Source organism: Oryzias latipes, chromosome 16 (assembly GCF_002234675.1).
Source record: "Oryzias latipes chromosome 16, ASM223467v1".
Taxonomy (NCBI): Eukaryota; Metazoa; Chordata; class Actinopteri; order Beloniformes; family Adrianichthyidae; genus Oryzias; species Oryzias latipes.
Genome location: NC_019874.2, coordinates 5,369,834 through 5,387,657, shown reverse-complemented (window position 1 = coordinate 5,387,657; position 17,824 = coordinate 5,369,834). Strand labels below are relative to the sequence as shown.

The window sequence follows — 17,824 nt, the reverse complement described above, 5'->3', positions numbered from 1 at the left end:
ATCCTTGTCTTTTTTCCCCCACTTGACTGTAAAGTCAAAGTTAGGAAAACTCTCTTTGTGACTAAATTTAGATATCCATTTGTTGCATATACCAGTCAGATTTACATTGCCGTGTCTCCTGATGACCTTGAACCTGTTAACAGCATTTTAAACCATATTTTAGAGATAAAGTCATGGATAACAGAAAATTTCCTACAGCTCAACCAGGACAAAACGGAAGTATTAATGATCGGTTCTGAAGACAAGAGAGAGATGATTTTACCACATCTTCATCGTTTTAAACCTTCTCAATGTGTGAGAAACCTGGGCGTACTTTCTGACTCTGAGCTAGATTTTATCCCACACATTAAAAATGTGGTTAAGACAGGATTTTATCATCTGAAAAACATTGCCAGAGTCCGCCTGTTCCTCTCTCTTGCCAGCACAGAGGTGCCGATGCTTTTATTTTCAGTCGTTTAGATTATTGTAATGCCCGCTCTCTGGTTTACCCAAAAAGTCTCTTTCAAATCTACAACTATTGCAGAACTCTGCGGCACAAGTTCTGATGAGGACCAGAGGGCGGGAACACATGACACTGGTTTTAAAATCGCTGCATTGGCTCCCTGTGCGTTTCAGGATTGATTTTAAAATTCTTTTAATGGTTTATAAATGTTTTTATGGTCTTGGGCCTTCTTATTTAAATGAGTATGAGCCCCGCGGACCCTGAGGTCCTCCGGTGCTGGCCTCTTAGTTGTTCCTAAGGTGAGGATCAAAACTTATGGTAAGGCTTCGTTCTGCCATTACGGTCCTCGTCTGTGGAACAGCCTGCCAGAGAACCTCAGGGCCGCAGAGACTGTAGAAGTTTTTAAGAAGAGGCTCAAGACCCACCTTTTTGAATTTAGCTTTTAGTTGACACTAACTGCTAATTTATTCTATTGGTTTGAGTATAGGCTATTTTATGTATTTATTTTCCTTTTACACATATTATTCTCAATTTTACGTTTTTATATATATCTTTTGTCTTTAATTTTAGTATCTCATCATTTCAGCCCCAGTGTCTCTTGTGGGGATCTTTTCCTCCAGGGCTTGCCGGCTTGGTTAGTGGTTGTTGCTGCAGTTGTCGCCCTTGCTGGGGAAGCTGGAGTCTAACTTTGCAGCCTCACGGCTGTGAAGTGGACCCCGTTGTTGTCCCAGTCTGGGTGGGGGCTGTGGCGATGCTCCCATGGCCAGGCTGGCTCCTGGTAGGAAAGGATTCCCAAATACTGTTTCCTCACAGCAGAGCCAAGCCATACTTTTTTGTTTTTTTCTGTCTTTATTTTTATTTATTTTTACAGTTACATAGTCAATATGTATTGTACGTGGGGGCCATGGGTTATATGTTTTAACAGAGGGGAGTGGGAAGGGTGGGTAGGGTTTTAACCGTATTATTGTGTGTTCTCTGTTTTTAATGTTAAAGCACTCTGAGCTGCACAAATGCATGAGATGCGCTATTTTATAAATAAAGTTTGATTTGATTTGATAATAATAGCTAGCCTAAAGCAGAGGATGCCCCCCACCACCACCCACCCACTGTGCCCTGGGTCATAATGCGACTTCTCTCAGTACTTATTGATTTAATATGGAATGACCCAGATGATTATTGACAAGCAAAGGCTGTAAAACCTCATCAAATGTCAATGTCCAATAGGAGCACGGCCTGCTGCCAGCAACCCCCTCCCTCCCTCCCCCTGATGTAGCACTGCTGTTGGTTCCTCTGACACATGCTGTATCATCAAAGCCATTAAAAGTGCCACAGTTCCAGCCTTTACCCACAAGCAAGGCAGTGTTTTCAATGCAAACAGCCCACCTGCCACAGCGCCCCCCCCTTCCCATTTTACCTGTCTTCCAAGAGCTGCTCCCTGGATGTTGTCCTGCTGCTGCTGAGCAATGGTGACCCCCAAGACCAGGGTGTGGACGCCGCACGACACAGTGGTGATGAGCACAATGGGGGTCAGCCTCAGAGGCAGAGTCAGGAAGAATGAGAAGCTAAAGAAGGCCTGCCAGCCCACCGTGTCACTGGCCTGGTGGAAGTGGGCGTAGTTCAGACCCAGGTGGCAGAACACCTGAGCCGCTATGAGCACCCACAATGCGTAGGGCACCACCCGTCTGGAGATGCGGTCCGGGAGAAGCCCAAAACGACACAGCAGATAGAGGATGATGTCCCCTGCAAGTCCAGCCGACGCCACCAAGACAGAGGCCAGCTTGTCTGAGGTGTAGACCACTGCACACATGACGATGACATAGGAGTCAAAGAGGGCGGCAAACACCACCAGCACCAGCAGAGTCTCGTGTCGCTGCCGTCTGAAGTAGGTCTGGTACAAATTCTCCAGGGACTCTGGCGCAAAGGTTAGGCGCATGAAGCGAGGAAGGCAGAGGCAGCATCCTGAGCTTCGCACGGTTACCTCATGTGTTCGCCCCACAGCCTGCCCCGGGTCAGAGGGCAGGGTCACGGAGTAGTCCGCAGAGTACTCTGCAGAGTACTCTGGTTCCGCAAAAGCTTGGTTCCGAGGCATGGTCCTCACCTAGAGCAGTTGCTGTCCCTGACTCAAAAATCTGCTAATAAGTGCCTGTGGTCTTGTGGGGGGGTTACATAAAGCAATAGAAGTCAGCCTTGCATCATCTGCAGCGTTCTCACCAAGTCTGAAATCATCTGCTTCTCTCCCCAGCTTCACATGTGGACAGAACCACAGCAGTGGGTCGACTGTCAGGACCTGTTCTTTTACATCACTGGTTTCCTGCTCACTCAGTCCAACACAATCCGATGTCATTGACCCAGTGGTTTCTACGCCGCAGGCCCACAGCGAGCATGCTCACTCTTCAGAGGGAGGGTCCAGTCATGTTCTGTGTCCCATGCTCAGCTGCTGACCTCAGGGCGAGCGCTTCCGTTTCCTCCATCGCCACTTTGAACTGGACAGGTCTTTACGTCTCCATCTCACCCAACTTGACTGAGGAGAGAAACAAGAACACAGTCAGGGTCAAATGTTTGCAGCTCTTCATCTGAGGCAGAATCCTTCAGTTCCCTGTTCTTCATTGTTCTATGTAACACACATCGATCACATACTGGAAACAAACGTTTCCCATAAAACCTTCAGCAAATTCAGCAAGACGAATATTCCTGAAACAAAGAGAGACTGTGCGCTTAATTAGTCTGCAAGGACATCAGCAGCTTTTTCCCCGAACTTTTCGTCTGCTTCCCTTCGATCTATTTGAACACATAAACACACATTCACACAATGGTGTCGGGGCAGTTATGCTGTTTACCCAAACCCATCATAGAAAATCCAGGGTTTATCTGTATTATCTGCAGATACTCTGACTGGGGCAGCCAGGAGTTAAAGCACCTGCACACCTGCTATCAGCGTTCGAAATAGGCGGTTATCCGGTTGTCGGAGACAACCAGATTTCACGGAGGACAACCAAAAATGAACCTGATGGTTGTCCGTGTGACAACCAGGGGCCTCATTTATAAACGTTGCGTACGCACAAAAGAAGGCGTACGCCACTCTCTACGCAATAGTTGAGATTTATAAAAAGCAAACTTGACGGGAAAATGTGCGGTCCTTCACGCAAGCTCTGACCCAGGCGTACGCACAAAAACGGGTGAAATGAGAAACGGCGACACCGTCGGCAGATGGAAGAAACACGTGAAAGTGAAAATGACAATACTGCCTCTCAGAAAATACAAGAAGACTTCACAAAGCAAGTCCTACAATTAACAGCCTACACGAACACCCGTTGGACCGATCAGCAGTGAAACAAACTAAAAAAAAATCAAACGAAAATTACAACAGAAATTCAAATGAACACATATTTGCAAAAAGAAAAGTGAAATATTTTCTGCAATATTGGCATGTTGTGCAATTCATCCTCATAAATAATATAGTTAACAGAATGAAATAATGTACAAAACTGATATTCTCGTTAATGTGTCCGTCTGGCGGAGCAGATATAGGTGCAATTAGACAGACAGATGGATAGATAGAGAGAGATGCATTAATTGTCCACTGGGGAAAGTTGTTTTCATGTTAAAACATTTCTTCATAAGCTACAGAATTATGGTATTCATGCATATGCCTTTAGTTTGTTTTATTTTTGATGAAACAATGTATGGCGTATGTCTCGACCATTCACAAAGCAACAAGAAATTACATTTGCGCTGATCAATTTCCCATTTCCACGTCGATTATTACCGACATCTGTAGCTTGTCAGATGCAATAAATGGATGGAAATAAAATGCCCCATCACAATGCGTAATGACGCACAATGGCTGATCTTGCACTCTTAGAAGATGTGGCAAATGGAAGAATTCGGAGTGAACGCATCTTTAGACAGCAAGAAGACGTGCTGGCAAACGAGGATGAGTGGCCTATGAGCCGGTTCCGACTTCCTCTGCGGGCTTTTGGGGGTGTGTCACCCGGTGCACCCGTGGCAGACACGGGTGTGTGTGTGGGGGGGGGAGGGGGGGGGTCAGCGCTAGACGTTTTTTTGCCTTGACTTTGATGTCCGACCTTTTCTTTTTTATTTCGGCCACGGTCCGAGGTTGTGAGGCTGCAGCATTTAATGCGTCTGCCGCCGTCTGCCACTCAAGTGCCTCTTTGGCATTAGTAATGCCCACACTGTGCCCTCCAAACAACATTATTCTCCTCTTTTCCACCTCGCCAACGATAACTTCAACTTCACATTGAGTGAAGTTACGTTTTTTTGATTTTCTCTCCGTGTTTGGCATGGTTTCGCAATCAATGAATATTCATTTGTGGGCGTTTCACGGACTATTTATGGGCAACTATAGGCGTGTCATGAGGCCGCAAAAGCTGCGCAGCATTTAGAACTGGTTGTGATTTATTAAGAGAAAGATGCGTAGGATGTACGTGCGCACGGTTTTATAACTCCGAATATTTCTGTGCATACGCACATCTTATGTTTCATCCGTACGCCACTTCTGACGCAAATCCTACGCCAAATTTTATAAATGAGGCCCCTGGTCTTTTATTCAACATGTCGGTATTTTTTGACTATTTTTCAAAGTTTTTGGGAAACCGACGCCCGACTTTTTAAGACAAAACCGAGTGTACACGAACGATGTCACGTGACTTCCGAACGAACCGAGTACGCCCGAAGACATCGCAAAATGACAACATTGCACCTGCATGTCCTGTTTAAAAGATCAGGGATATTAGTCTTTCCTGCTACTGCAGCGCACAATGTAAACATGGTATCATTTCCACATGTGTTCATTTGAAAAAGATGTTATATCATATTATAACTTTTCATCACATATAAATATTACTTTATATTTAGAATGCTGTACTAGTCCCAGTCCATACAAGTGTTCTAAATTTTAAAAATACTCATTAGGTTACAGTGTTGGTTAATGTAATCAATTTTCTGATATATCATAGGGTAAGATAAAGTATTTTCATTTGACTGTAACAGTATTTGATTTACATGGCAATACTTTGCATAACATGATGCTTCAATCTTTAGTAAAATGTTTGTTTTCAATATTTAAAGAGTTTTTAAAATGTCCATCATCAGAGGCAGTTGATTTTAGATGTATAGAATAAATAAAGATGTAGGTACTGACATCTGAGTAGTTTTCGTTGCTGTTTAATATTGGTATCGAAGGACAACCAAAAATTGGGGAGAACAAACAAATATTACTTGCCTCCAGACAACCTTTTTTTTTCTTTTTCTCTTTTCTAACGCTGGCTATGATGTCTCTACAAAGATGCAGCAGTCTGACAGCGCTAAACAATCTGAGAGTCACAAGGGGACACTAGACTGACCCAGGCTGAAGTGAGCTACTATGAGTAAGGTATTTTTACTCTTCCACTACCTCCATCTCTTCTCCTGTGATGGATATGTTTATCAATGCACCTCCTAAAACCCAGCCTTGAGGAAGAGGAGGGAGGTGAGCCAATTAGTTTGTATTTGAATCTTCATGAGCTTTTTTTATTTTAAGAGTAAAGGCCTGTACACACCGGGACGAATATTCGCCAGGCGTTATTCGCCAGCGTTTTTCGCCACGTTTTTTGTGTTCACTCCCAGGTGATTTTCGCTGACGATGAGCCGAGCGAACATACAATTTCATTCCCTGACTTTAGATGGCGCTTAATATAAAACAGAAATACTCCTGTACACAAGGTGGCGCTGCGGAACTTTACGCTTCTTAAAGTTGCTTTTCACTCAGAAGAAGAGAGCAAGTATTTACGCGCTTGTCAGAATCATACAAAGAAAACATGAATATTTCAAGCACCAGTAGCTCCAACTGGTGCTTGGTTCGGGGATATTTTAGAATGTCCGTCATTATTTCTTCGCGGCAGTGTAGACGCTACTTGACGTCTATCTTCTTCGCTGGTATGTGTGCTCAGCAAGGCAGTTTTGTGTTTGAGCGCCCCCAAGTTGTGTTTTACTGTAACTTCAGAAGCTCCAGACACGTGTGCAAAAGTGCCATTCTCATTGGTCGAATAGATTTCGACGCGACGCGTCAAAAAAAAAAAAACGAACCCGAGGCGTTTTTTTTTTTTGACGCTTTGACGCGTGGCGTTTTTTCGCGTCGGTGTGCACACTCACATTGGTGCCCTTTGTTTAGTCACGAGGCGTTAAACATCGGCGAAAATCGCGCGCGAAATTCGTCCCGGTGTGTACGGGCCTTAACAGTAACAACTAGTCTCAATATCTCTAAAAGAAACATGTTTGCCCTGAGGGGCTGTATGGTGGTGCTTTGGCTGGTGCTCTCTCGCCTCACAGGGAGAAGGCCCTGGTTTGAATCCTGGGTAGATTCTTTTTGTGTGGAGTTTGCAGGTTCCTATTGTTCATGTGTGTTTTTTTTTTTTTTTTTTTGAGAACTCCAGCTTCCTCCCACAGTCCAAATATATGCTTCTTTGGTTAAATTGTCCCAGGATGTCCATGTGGAAGTGTGTGGCCCTCCAATAGACCCTGTCTAGGGTGTACTCTGCCTTTGCCCGATGGTAGCTGCATTGGCTCCAACAGCCCTGTGACCCCGAGAAAGTATTCAGCAGGTTCTGAAGATGGACTTTTTCGCGATTTGTGGCATCCCCAGAAGGTACAACCTTGGTTTTTGTCTACATTGCTCAAAGGCCAAGCTGGCTCTGAGTGGCCTGGGGCCTCATTTATAAAACTTGGCGTAGGATTTGCGTCAGAAGTGGCGTACGGATGAAACATAGGACGTGCGTACGCACAGAAATATTCGGATTTATAAAACCGTGCGCACGCACATCCTACGCATCTTTCCCTTAATAAATCACAACCAATTCTAAATGCAGCGCAGCTTTTGCGGCTTCATGACACGCCCATAGTTGCCCATAAATAGTCCGCGAAACGCCCACAAATTAATATTCATGGCTTGCGAAATCATGGCAAACACAGAGAGGAAATGAAAAAAACCTAACTTCACTCAATGCAAAGTCGAAGTTATCGTTGGCGAGGTGGAAAAGAGGAGAAAATGTTGTTTGGAGGGCACAGTGTGGGCATTACTAATGCCTAAAAGCCACGTGAGCGGCAAACGGTGGCAGACGCCGTAAATGCTGTAGCCTCACAACCTCGGACTGTGGCCGAAATAAAAAAGAAATGGTCAGACATCAAAGTCGAGGCAAAAAAACGTTTAGCGCTCCATCGGGGAGGGGGGCACCGGTGCGCCAGGTGCATGCACTGGGTGACACGCGTGGTTCCTCCGAGTGCTCTTCTGTAACGCCGGGCCCAAAAGCCCGCAGAGGTCCAACAGTACGGCTCGAGGAAGTCAGAAGCGGCTCATAAGCCACTCATCCTCGTTTTCCAGCAAGTCTTCTTGCTGTCTAAAGATGCGTTCACTCCGAATTCTTCCATTTGCCACATCTTCTAAGAGTGCAAGATCAGCCATTGTGCGTCATTACGCATTGTGATGGGGCATTTTATTTCCATCCATTTAATTACATCTGACAAGCTACAGATGTCGGTAATAATCGACGTGGAAATGGGAAATTGATCAGCAAATGTAATTTCTTGTTGCTTTGTGAATGGTTGAGACATACGCCATACATTGTTTTATCAAAAATAAAACAAACTAAAGGCATATGCATGAATACCATACTTCCATAGCTTATGAAGAAATGTTTTAATATGAAAACAACTTTCCCCAGTGGACAATTAGTGCGTCTGTCCGTCCGTCCGCACGCCCGCACCTATATCTGCTCCGCCAGACGGACACACTGACGAGAATATCAGTTTTGTACATTATTTCATTCTGTTAACTATATTATTTATGAGGATGAATTGCACAACATGCCAATATTGCAGAACATATTTCACTTTTCTTTTTGCAAATATGTGTTCATTTGAATTTCTGTTGTAATTTTCTTTTGATTTTTTTTGTTTGTTTCACTGCTGATCGATCAAACGGGTGTTCGTGTAGGCTGTTAATTGTAAGACTTGCTTTGTGAAGTCTTCATGTTATTTCTGAGAGGCAGTATTGTCATTTTCATGTGTTTCTTCCATCTGCCGACGGCGTCGCCGTTTCTCATTTCACCCGTTTTTGTGCGTACGCCTGGGTCAGAGCTTGCGTGAAGGACCGCACATTTTCCCGTCAAGTTTGCTTTTTATAAACATCAACTATTGCGTAGAGAGTGGCGTACGCCTTCTTTTGTGCGTACGCAACGTTTATAAATGAGGCCCCTGGAGTCTAATAATGTTGCACGGATGGAACGGCAGCTTCATATGTTTGAAGAAACTATGGCACAATACAAAACACCACAAAAAGGGATAAACCACATATCAGTGTGGTTAATCCACCTAATTTACAACCAACATGTCACTGGAGCGTTACAGAAGCAGGTTGTTGGTTCACACACGTCTTTTCAAGAGCAAAACCGTCAGATCTGCGTTGGGGTCTTTGGATTCTCTGGCTGTGTTCAGGTATGATGTCCATGGTGTTAATTGAGGTATTGATCCATTCAAATGAAAAGTTCATCCCTGCTGCTTTGGTGTGAATTGGGGTTTATGGGACAGTAGTTAATGGTGATGAAGGCAGCTGTGGACTGAAATAGGCTGATGAGGGCTGATTCAGGGGGATGTTGGATTATTGTAATGCCTTGCTCTCTGGTCTTCCCAGAACACGGATATCGAACCTTCAACTGCTGCAAAATTCAGCCGCACATGTGCTGACGAGGACCAGGGGGCGGGAACACATTACACCCATTTTAAAATCGCTACATTGGCTCCCTGTGCAATTTAGAATTGATTTTAAAGTTATTTTATTGGTTTACAAATTTTTTTTTGGTCTTGGGCCTTCATATTTATCTGATATGATTTTAAAGTATGAACCCTGCGGACCCTGAGGTCCTCTGACACAGGACTTTGGGAACTAAAACATATGGCGAGGCCTCATTCAGTTTTTATGGACCTAGCCTGTAGAACAGCATCCCAGCATGCCACAGTACCGCAGAGACAGTTCATGTATTTAAAGGAAGGCTCAAAACCTACCTTTTTAATCGTGCTTTGAATTGAAATTTAGAAATTTATTGGATATATTTATTTTCTCTTTTTATCAATTTGATATGTGTATGTGTATATAAGTATTTTCATTTACTTATTTATTTTTTAATCAATCTATTTATTCATTTTAATGTATTAAGTCACTTTTACCATTTAAATGTCCACTAAGGTTTATTTATGTACCTATTTTCCTTTTTAATTTATTTTATATTTTATTTCACTCCTTTTACATTTTAGCTGTAATTCCAGTTATTTTCCTCTGAGGGATCCTCCACATCGGTGATGGACCCTTCTTAGTGAGCGGGGTCGCTGCAATGGGATCTCTCAGGTCTGGCTCTTTGTCTAGATCTGGGGGGTCCTGTGGTAATGGACTCTGTGAGCCTTGTGTTTTAAAGGTGCTTTACAAATAAACTTTGATTTCATTTGATTTGATTTGGGGGCTAATGTGGGCTGGTGCAGGAGAGTGTGGAGTGGTGTAAGAGCATGTGGTTGATGTATGATGAGGCGGCTGTAGTGCTGTGGTAGAGTGGTCGACCTCTGATTGGAAAATTGCAGGTTCGATTCCAGCCTTGCCTGCTCATGTGTTGGGCAAGACACTGAACCTCACCTTGCCTCTGGTGGAAGGGTCGTGCCATTGTTCAGAAGCGGAGCTGCCGTCAGTGTGTGAATGGAACTGTGACTGTAAACTGCTTTGGGCCTTCAAAGAAGGTGGAAAGCGCTTTATAAGTATACGCAAATTTTAAGTTGTTGTGGGCCGAAGTTGGTCAATATAATCCAGAGTGGGCTGTATGTTTGAGCAGGCTGATGTTGGCTGCTGAGGACTACTTTAGCCTGAAGAGGGAGGCCAGGGGGGTATTCCAGAAAGCAGGTTATGCTAGCTCCCACGATAAGTTTGAGGCTAAGGAAGTTGATAACCTCAGCTTTCGGTTCCAGAAATGGAGGTATGTTTCAGGGTAGGTCAAGTTACCATGGCAACTCATGCTCTGAACATAACCTGGTCCGGAGCAGGTTTAGTTGAAGGTTAGTTTGTTTACAGAGAGGTGAAACAGCATGGCGTGTCCATTTGAAGATGATTTAGTAGATGAAAAAGCTCAGATATTACTTTTTCCACCATGAGAGGGTGATAAGACCACATATGGATGTTGGAAAGATAAACTTTTTTACTTTGATCTAACTTAATTATTTGCTTCAGTTAAGATAAATCATTTTTTTGTTAGGTTACCTTAAAAATAACACATAGTTTTCAGACAATTATTTTCCTTTCGTTCAAATTAATTCAATTAAGTAGGTGTAACTTTGATGCTGCTGTTAGATCGGCACCGCAAGGGATTCTGGGATATCATTCCCTTTGCCTGTCTGGACGGATTTGGGTTTAAGTGTGGGTTTTTTACAAAATGTGTTTAGTTGTATAGCTGTTTTACCGTGTTTCACCGTGTTTTGCCGAGCTATTTTGTCCTACTATGCTTAAGTCTCTGCACCATGAGTGAGAGTAAAGTAGAGGATGATGAGTTTATATAGCACCCCTACCACCCAAGCCTGTTATGACGGTGATGGAATATTCTGTGATGAATTTTTGCACTCCGTGCATTTTTTTCCGTTCTTTTTATTGTTAAAAAATGAGCATATCTGCCGGCTCAAACTTAGACATATGAAAGTTCAAGAAATATAAGTAATTAAGATGGAAAAAAGATTAATGAAGTAATGTGACATTTAGTTAGATAAATACGTAAATTTGAGTTGTATAAACAATTATTGAGTTTGAATAAATTTAACTAAATTCTCTTTCAGCCGTGTTACTTTTTTGATGGACTTATAATTTCTATCCGCCGTCATTAAAATCTCAGACTCCGTCTCACTTCCGTCTCAAGTGTCGCGCTTTCTTTTTTTTTTTCTCTCCACGCGTTTCCATGGTGACTCCAGAAATCGGCGATCTATTGAGAATGTCTTTATGTACCGTGCGTTAACCCAGGGTTACCAAGTCGAGCGTAATTACGCCAACTCATATCCGGTCTTTTGGAACTGACATACCCAGAGTAAGCAAGTTCAGGCGGATTTCAGCCAGAGTTCAGGCTCAAAGTCAGGCTAGTTTAAACATGCTTCCTGGAATACCCCCCTGATGCCAATGCAAACTGATGTAACATGGTATAGACTGGTGGGAAATAATGAAACCTGGGAAAGGCTGGTGTGAGCTCATGACACCTGGTTTAGGTTAGTGCGAGCTAAAGAATCCGTGTTTATTTTTTTTTATTTTTTAACTTGTCCTGTCCAACAGCTGGGCAGACAGACGAGAGCTGAGGGCCTCTTGTGTTGGACATATTTTGCTTTAACAAGAGGGGTTATTAATCTTCTGACAAACCAAAGGTATGTCTGAATAAACCCCTTTTGTAATTGAGGCCAAACTTTATTAATTTCAATCATGTCTGAAAATCTTTGGTGTTGGACCGGACGGAAAAGGAAAGAGGGGAAGAAGAGAGAGGGACGCTAGAGAGAGGGGGGGGTAGGGGGTGATAATAGGAGGGGAAGGGGGATAAGACCATGAAGCAGCATACAGAAAAAAAAAAAAAAAAGAATCCGTGTTTAGGCTGGTGTCAAATAAAGAAACCTGGTATATTTGGTATATGCTGGTGTAAACTCATCAAACCTGAGTTAGGCTGGTGTGGTCTAAGGAAACCTGGTTTAGGCTGGTGTGACCTATTGAAACCTTGTATAGGCTGGTGTTGACTGATAAAACCTGGTTTAGGAATGGTTTGAATTGATGAAACCTGGGGGGTATTCCAGGAAGCATGTTTAAACTAGCCTGACTTTAAGCCTGAACTCTGGCTGAAATCCGCCTGAACTCGCTTACTCTGGGTATGTCGGTTCCAGAAGACCGGATATGAGTTGGCGTAATAATTACGCTCGACTTGGTAACCCTGGGTTAATGCTCGTGCATGGAAGGTACATAAAGACATTCTCAATAGATCGCCGATTTCCGGAGTCACCATGGAAACGCGTGGAGAACCAAAGAGAGCCCAATACTTTAGTGAGACAGAGTATGAGATTTTAATGACGGCGTATGAAGATTATACGTCCATCAAAAAAGTAACACAGCTGCATCGTCAAAAGAAAGAGTTTCTGCTTGTAGTAGAAGAACAGACAAAGTAAACGCACAAGTTTCTGATCTTATTTCCATTTTCCTTGTGACGCATACATATATATAACTTATCCAATTTTGCCACCTTAAATGAATTACTTCTATTGGTAACAAATAATTGAGTTAAATTTAATCAACCTAATTTCTTACGTCTATAAAACCCAATAATTGTTTATACAACTCAAATTTATGTATTTATCAAACTAAATGTCATATTACTCCAATTCAATTAATATTTTTTCCATCTTAATTAATTATATTTCTTGATCTCTCATATGTCTAAGTATGAGCCGGCAGATATGCTCATTTTTACAACAATAAAAAGGACGAAGAAAAATTCACATTGCGCTCAAATTCATTAAAGAATTCTCCATCTTTGTCATTACACTAATGCTCGGTAGGGGTGCTATAAAACTCATCATCCTCTCCTTCACTCTCACTCATGGTGCAGAGACATAAGCACAGTAGGACAAAATAACTCAGCAAAACATGGCAAAACACAGTAAAACAGCTAAACAACTAAAAAAATTTGGTCAAAAACCAACACTTAAATCAAAATCCGTCCAGACTGGCAAAGGAAATGGTATCCCACAATCCCTTGCGGTGCCAATCTAACAGCAGCATCAAAGTTACACCTACTTAATTAAATTAATTTGAATGAAAGTAAAATAACTGTCTGATAACTACGTGTTATTTTTAAACTGAATTAACAAAAAAAATAATTTATCTTAACTGAAACAAATAACTAAGTTAGATCAAAGTAAAAAAGTTGAATTTTCCAACATCCATATATGGTCTTATCACCCTCTCACGGTGGAAAAAGTATTATCTGAGCTTCTTCATCCACTAAATCATCTTCAAATGGACACGCCATGCTGCTTCACCTCTCTGTAAACAAACTAACCTTCAACTAAACCTGCTCCGGACCAGGTTATGTTCAGAGCATGAGTTTCTATGGCAACTTGACATACCCTGAAACATACCTCCATTTCTGGAACCGAAAACTGAGGTTATCAACTTCCTTAGCCTCAAACTTACCGTGGGAGCTAGCATAACCTGCTTCCTGGAATACCCCCCTGGTATAGGCTGGTGGGAACTAAAGAAACCTGGTTTAGGGTGGCTTGAACTATAAAAACCTGGTTTAGGCTAGTGTTGACTGATAAAATCTGGTTTAGGAAGGTTTGAACTGATGAAACCTGGTTTAGGATGGTTTAAACTGATTTAACCTGGTTTAGGATGGTTTAAACTGATGAAACCTGGTTAAGGGTGGTTTAAACTGATGAAACCTGGTTAAGGGTGGTTTAAACTGATGAAACCTGGTTTAGGATTGTTTAAACTGATGTAACCTGGTTAAGGGTGGTTTAAACTGATAAAACCTGGTTTAGGAATGGTTTGAATTGATGAGACCTGGTATAGGCTGGTGTTGACTGATGAAACCTGGTTTAGGATGGTTTAAACCGGGGCTCGTTGACCTGCGGCTCAGGAGCCGCAAGCGGCTTTTTAGTGCTGCCCTAGTAGCTCCCTGGAGTATTTTCAAAAATGTTTGAAAATGTAAAAAGATGGGGGAGAGAAATATATTTTTTGTTTTAATATGGTTTCTGTAGTAGGAAAAACAAGACACCAACATTCTTAAGCAGGTACGTTACTTGCAGAGGGCAAAACGAGAGCCAAGCTGTCTGGAAGTTGAGCTGTCAATTAATTGGCTGCACTGGAGAAATGTTCGTGTCCCATACAAGGCACATATCCAAACAGTTTCAGAGAGGAGCAGGCAGTAAGCTTAGCTGAGGGCGCAGTCTCCTTTCTAGCATTACAAGCTCCTTGACTAAAAACACGCACCTCATTGAACATTGCACAGGAGTCATCAACCACTCCCCCTCCCACACTTATGGTGCAACATAAAGAAACAACATAAGAGGAAGAATGAACCAAGATGGAACAACAAAACTGCCATATGAAAAGAAAAGTGGGAAAACAGAAATGCTCATGCTGAGCCCTAATTAGATCAAGAGACCGCATCCCACAATCCCCTGCTGCTAACAGACCTAAAATGCACATGACCGCCACTACAATATTACTTTTTTTAACTTTATTGTACAAAACGAAAGTACAATACAAAACACAAATTTACAAATTAAACTTCAGAAATGCCAGTGGAGCATTCTTTTGTTCGAATCCTCAAAATAAAAATGACATCAAAAATCGGATTTCTTGTTTACATTTCTTTAATTTTATCAAAGCAATGAAACATAATTCCTTGATATTTTAGCGACCTGGGGGTTAGCCCCGCCTTCAGCCCCTAAGGCTCATGGGAAGTGGGGAGTTTTGGGGTAAAACCTTGAGTGAGAGTGTTGTGAATTGAAATCACGTGCATGCCGTTTTGTCTGTTTATGTGTGCTTGAATTAACAAGCTTGAGACTGAAGTGGAATTTCTATGCTCTTCATGTTAATTTCTGTGTGAGTCTATCCGGGATATATGCTGTATGAGGCACGGACTGCTCTCCAATAAAGCCAAAACTGTATCTTTCCCACTAAAGTGATGTCCTGGCTGGGTTGTTATAATGTAATGGAGTAAAACTTTCACAACAGAGCAGTAACGTGACGCGTCGTTCACCGCAGAATGCACTGCTGGGCAAATAAACATTTAATCGTTAATATTGCTTTGAAGCGTTGAAATGCTATTTGAAGCAACTTAGTCATTTTGATAGCAGGCTAATATAGATACATATAGATACACATTGCATGTGTTGAATTCATTATAAGGCTTAAATAGGGCTTTTAATATTTTGCGGCTCGAGACATATTTGTTTTTTGTTTTTTTCGTCCAATTTGGCTCTTTCAACATTTTGGGTTGCCGACCCCTGGTTTAAACTGATGTAACCTGGTTTAGGATGGTTTAAACTGATGTAACCTGGTTTAGGATGGTTTAAACTCATGTAACCTGGTTTAGGATGGTTTAAACTGATGAAACCTGGTTAAGGGGGGTTTAAACTGATAAAACCTGGTTTAGGAATGGTTTGAATTGATGAAACCTGGTATAGGCTGGTGGGAACTAAAGAAACCTGGTTTAGGGTGGCTTGAACTATTAAACCTGGTATAGGCTGGTGTTAACTGATAAAATCTGGTTTAGGATGGTTTAAACTGATGAAACCTGGTTTAGGATGGTTTAAACTGATGTAACCTGGTTTAGGATGGTTTAAACTGATGTAACCTGGTTTAGGATGGTTTAAACTCATGTACCCTGGTTTAGGATGGTTTAAACTGATGAAACCTGGTTAAGGGGGGTTTAAACTGATAAAACCTGGTTTAGGAATGGTTTGAATTGATGAAACCTGGTATAGGCTGGTGGGAACTAAAGAAACCTGGTTTAGGGTGGCTTGAACTATTAAACCTGGTATAGGCTGGTGTTAACTGATAAAATCTGGTTTAGGATGGTTTAAACTGATGAAACCTGGTTTAGGATGGTTTAAACTGATGTAACCTGGTTTAGGATGGTTTAAACTGATGTAACCTGGTTTAGGATGGTTTAAACTCATGTACCCTGGTTTAGGATGGTTTAAACTGATGAAACCTGGTTAAGGGGGGTTTAAACTGATAAAACCTGGTTTAGGAATGGTTTGAATTGATGAAACCTGGTATAGGCTGGTGGGAACTAAAGAAACCTGGTTTAGGGTGGCTTGAACTATTAAACCTGGTATAGGCTGGTGTTAACTGATAAAATCTGGTTTAGGATGGTTTAAACTGATGAAACCTGGTTTAGGATGGTTTAAACTGATGTAACCTGGTTTAGGATGGTTTAAACTGATGAAACCTGGTTTAGGATGGTTTAAACTGATGAAACCTGGTTAAGGGTGGTTTAAACTGATGAAACCTGGTTTAGGAATGGTTTGAATTGATGAAACCTGGTATAGGCTGGTGGGAACTAAAGAAACCTGGTTTAGGGTGGCTTGAACTATTAAACCTGGTATAGGCTGGTGTTAACTGATAAAATCTGGTTTAGGATGGTTTAAACTGATGAAACCTGGTTTAGGATGGTTTAAACTGATGTAACCTGGTTTAGGATGGTTTAAACTGATGAAACCTGGTTTAGGATGGTTTAAACTGATGAAACCTGGTTAAGGGTGGTTTAAACTGATGAAACCTGGTTTAGGAATGGTTTGAATTGATGAAACCTGGTATAGGCTGGTGGGAACTAAAGAAACCTGGTTTAGGGTGGCTTGAACTATTAAACCTGGTATAGGCTGGTGTTAACTGATAAAATCTGGTTTAGGATGGTTTAAACTGATGAAACCTGGTTCAGGATGGTTTAAACTGATGCAGGATGGTGATGAGGGCTGCTGGTGATGCTGAGCACCAGTAGACTGGTGAACCAGAGCTCCTAGTCTGGGCCTGGTACACGTTGGCAGTTTCATCTTGCGTAAGCAGATCCATCTATACGTGATGGACGCCTGAGTGAATCTGATCCCCACAGACGGACGTGGTGCGGTTTATCTGCTCTAAAACGCTACCGAGGACTTGGCTGGACGGCTGTGATGATGGATCTTACCGGGGCTCACTCTGGATCCGACCGTCTTAGGCTAACGCGGCTTCTGTGGGGGGGCGGCACCGGGAGACCTGCAGCTTCCAAACATCCACCCGTCAAACCACCGTCAACTGCGCGTGCACGCAGACCCGAGCAGAAGAGGACCTAGAAAAGACTGCATCTGCCTCTCGGCTTCTTTTTTCCTGAAAACATGGAATGTCGTCACGTTAAGTTTGCGTGCGGCACACCAGCTTCCGGTATCCTTCAAGATAAGAGCACCACTTCACAGACTCATTTACTACCCGGAAGTTCACGAGGAGGTTCAACATCTTCTTTCTTTTTGTTCTTTTTTTTTGCTGTTTATTTATTTTTGGCTGTTTATTTATTTAATTTATTTTAATTGAATCTCATTAGGATGTTACAAACAATCAGGGAATGTCCCTCTTTAACATTATTATCATATGATGTTAAACAACAGCAGTATACACAACAAATCAACAATTTTAAGTCTTACATACATACATACATACATACATACATACATACATACATACATACATACATACATACATACATACATACATACATACATACATACATACATACATACATACATACACCTTTAAGAATTTGCAATCATAGATAAAATATTTTGTGATCAAAA

At 42.1% G+C, this 17,824-nt stretch overlaps 1 protein-coding gene across 2 annotated transcripts in view; it reads right to left on the bottom strand.

Annotated features, from left to right (window-relative positions):
• The window catches only part of adcy3 (adenylate cyclase 3), a 59,731-nt gene extending 42,299 nt beyond the window's left edge, over nucleotides 1–17,432 (bottom strand). For both annotated transcript variants that reach the window (XR_002874888.1, XM_023963944.1), the window contains exons 1-2: nucleotides 17,185–17,432; nucleotides 1,857–2,963 (exon numbers count right to left, since the gene is read on the bottom strand). Coding sequence is in view for 1 of the 2 variants with exons in the window: in XM_023963944.1 (XP_023819712.1) it covers nucleotides 1,857–2,531 (675 nt within the window). In the remaining variant the exon portion in view is untranslated. The remainder of the gene's footprint in view (nucleotides 1–1,856; nucleotides 2,964–17,184) is intronic.
• Between the last annotated feature and the right edge of the window lie 392 nt (nucleotides 17,433–17,824).